This window comes from Temnothorax curvispinosus, unplaced genomic scaffold (assembly GCF_003070985.1).
Source record: "Temnothorax curvispinosus isolate PA1 unplaced genomic scaffold, ASM307098v1 QBEX01005332.1, whole genome shotgun sequence".
NCBI classification, from domain to species: Eukaryota; Metazoa; Arthropoda; class Insecta; order Hymenoptera; family Formicidae; genus Temnothorax; species Temnothorax curvispinosus.
This window is the reverse complement of record NW_020215112.1, coordinates 1-2,390: the sequence shown is the minus strand read 5'-3', so window position 1 is coordinate 2,390 and position 2,390 is coordinate 1. Positions and strand designations below refer to the sequence as shown.

At 43.1% G+C, this 2,390-nt stretch overlaps 1 protein-coding gene across 1 annotated transcript; it reads left to right on the top strand.

Annotated features, from left to right (window-relative positions):
- Positions 1–47: 47 nt before the first annotated feature.
- LOC112454794 (probable ATP-dependent helicase PF08_0048) lies at positions 48–2,286 on the top strand (the record flags this gene model as incomplete). The annotated part of the gene is made up of 1 exon (XM_025016383.1): positions 48–2,286. A coding segment is annotated over one exon (2,239 nt), but the record flags the coding sequence as incomplete, so codon positions are not given.
- Positions 2,287–2,390: the final 104 nt, after the last annotated feature.

Sequence of the window (2,390 nt, the reverse complement as noted above, 5' to 3'; positions counted from 1 at the left end):
GGACATCCGAGAGGAGTCTACAACTCACGGCAATTAAGACCGTACAGAAGACCAATCCTGAGAGGGGATAACGACAACAGCGACGGGGAAAGTAACAATTCTCAACAGGAAGACGACGATTCGTCGAACGAAGATAACGATTCGCAGAGAGAAGAATTGAATGAATACGACAGTCAGGAAGACGAAATAAAAGTTTGTGTAATAAAGATGCACGAATTGACATCATCGGAAGAGGATAACGCCAACTCGGACTGCGATAGGTCGAAAAAGACTGAGACAGCCGAGGAGTACGATGACCATGAAGATTCAACCAATGAGAACAACTTTGAAGATTTTAATGAAAAACAAAATAATTCTGCCGAAAAGCAAAGTAAAACTAAAATAGCAAGGTCAAAAACTAAGAATGCCGAGGAGAAACTCGAAGATGCCGAGGAGCATACCGACCGACCAATCACATCACAGGAAGATGAAAAAAGTAAAATTACCGAGGAAAACAACTCGAGAAGAACGATTATAGTGAGAAATGCCGAGGAGCGAACGAAACCAGCCGATAGGTCAAAAATGGATAATCAGCCAATCAGAGCGAAGATAGTCGAAAAAGACGAGGAAAACGCCGAGGAGCGTGACGAACAGCCTGAAGAGGAAAAACTTAGCCAATCCAAAGAAAAAATTAGTGAAAAGATAAGTGACATCAAGAAAGAAGAAGTGGGGGAGCCTTTCGATAAGAAAAATGTCTCCTTCATACACATCAAGAGGGTTCATACGTACCTAAGAAGCAAAGAAGATTCCAGTGAAGATTCGGGAAGCGAAGAGGACCACAGTGACCTGAAACATAAAAAGAAAAGATTAAAGATGAAAGAAGACGAAAGGTCAAAAGAAGATCCAGAGAGTGTAATGGAGTTTTATGAATGGAGGAAATTAAAAAAATATTACAGCAAGGAAAGCGATTTCAGTGACGAATCAGAAGACAGAGAAGATTACGATAGGTGGAAACGAAGAAAAATACAAATAATGGAGATGATAAGGAACAACAACCATCGAGCTGAAAAATGCCGAGGAAAGCAAACGGTGGAACAGAAAAACTCAGAGCCAGCGAGAGCCGTGGAAACCGCGAGCAAAATCAAATCGCTATTGGCCGAGAGGTTTCACTTGAAATCCTGCAACAAATTAGATGATTCAACAACGGAAGATGAAGAGGAGAATGAAAATTCGGAAAACAGCGACACCAAAAACAAAGATATTCAATTGGAGAAGGAGGACCAATCAGAGTCTCCGGATGAGTTAATGCTCAGTGGGAGTAATTTGAGTGAAGGAGAAGAGCGACAAATCGCGCATAATCATAATCGAATTCAAGAAATCATAAATAGAAGATTTAGTACGGATAACACGAACAACAATAGCGAACAACGTGAAAACACGAATAATCAACAGAGGGATAATTCATCCAACCAGCAAAGCCAAAATAACGCCAACGATGATAATCGACCGCAAGAAAATGAGGATTACGAAAGCGAAGGTGAACGAACGATAATATCGTCGGGAGGTTCTAGAACGTACAACAGCGAGTTAGGAGAGGATCTTTTCATGGACATGGAAGACCCGAGCGAAATAGTGTATTCCGAACGAGAAATGATCAATATAATCAATTACAATGTGAAATTTCGAAGCAATCCAGGAAATTGGATATGCGAACCAATCAGCGACGAGATGGAGATTGCGACCGACAACGGTTGTGAGACAGCCTTAACGCGTGTGCGCGACGCATTGCGCGGCGAGCGCCACAACGGCAGATTCAATCGAGCGACCGTGGTGAACGGGCGTTTGACAGTTCGTAGCAGCAGAGCGAACAACGAGACAATAAACAAAAGTCTGACATACGGATACGCGATGGAAAAAGAAAAAAGAAGAATCAAACGATGGGAGGAGGACATCCAGAGGAGATTGTCGAAATACGAGCAGCAAGACAGGATGCTGAAAGTGCGAGAAGACAGACTGACGGAGATGGAGAGATACGCGAGAGAGTTATCTCCGATCAAATGCAACACCGAACAATACAACAAGGAAGAAAGAGAAGCGCAAAACAAGTCGATCGAGATCATCAAAAAGTGTGAATTAGCTCGAGGACGTAACGTCTTTGACGTAAGTGAGCATAGAGTGAGAGACGAAGCAGGCAAAGAGATCGCTGAGATCAAGGCCATTTACGTGGTGAGAAATTTAAGACCGCGTAACGACAAGAAAGAATTTACGTACAGGATAGAAACAACGATAAGCCGTGGAAGACCAGAGGTTAGAATCCAAGCGCAGGAAAGGACCTTGATATCAACCAAGTAAATTACGACGAAGAGCGCGACAGCGACGAACGAGAGTGCGACGTCGGCGCACAAGGTCAT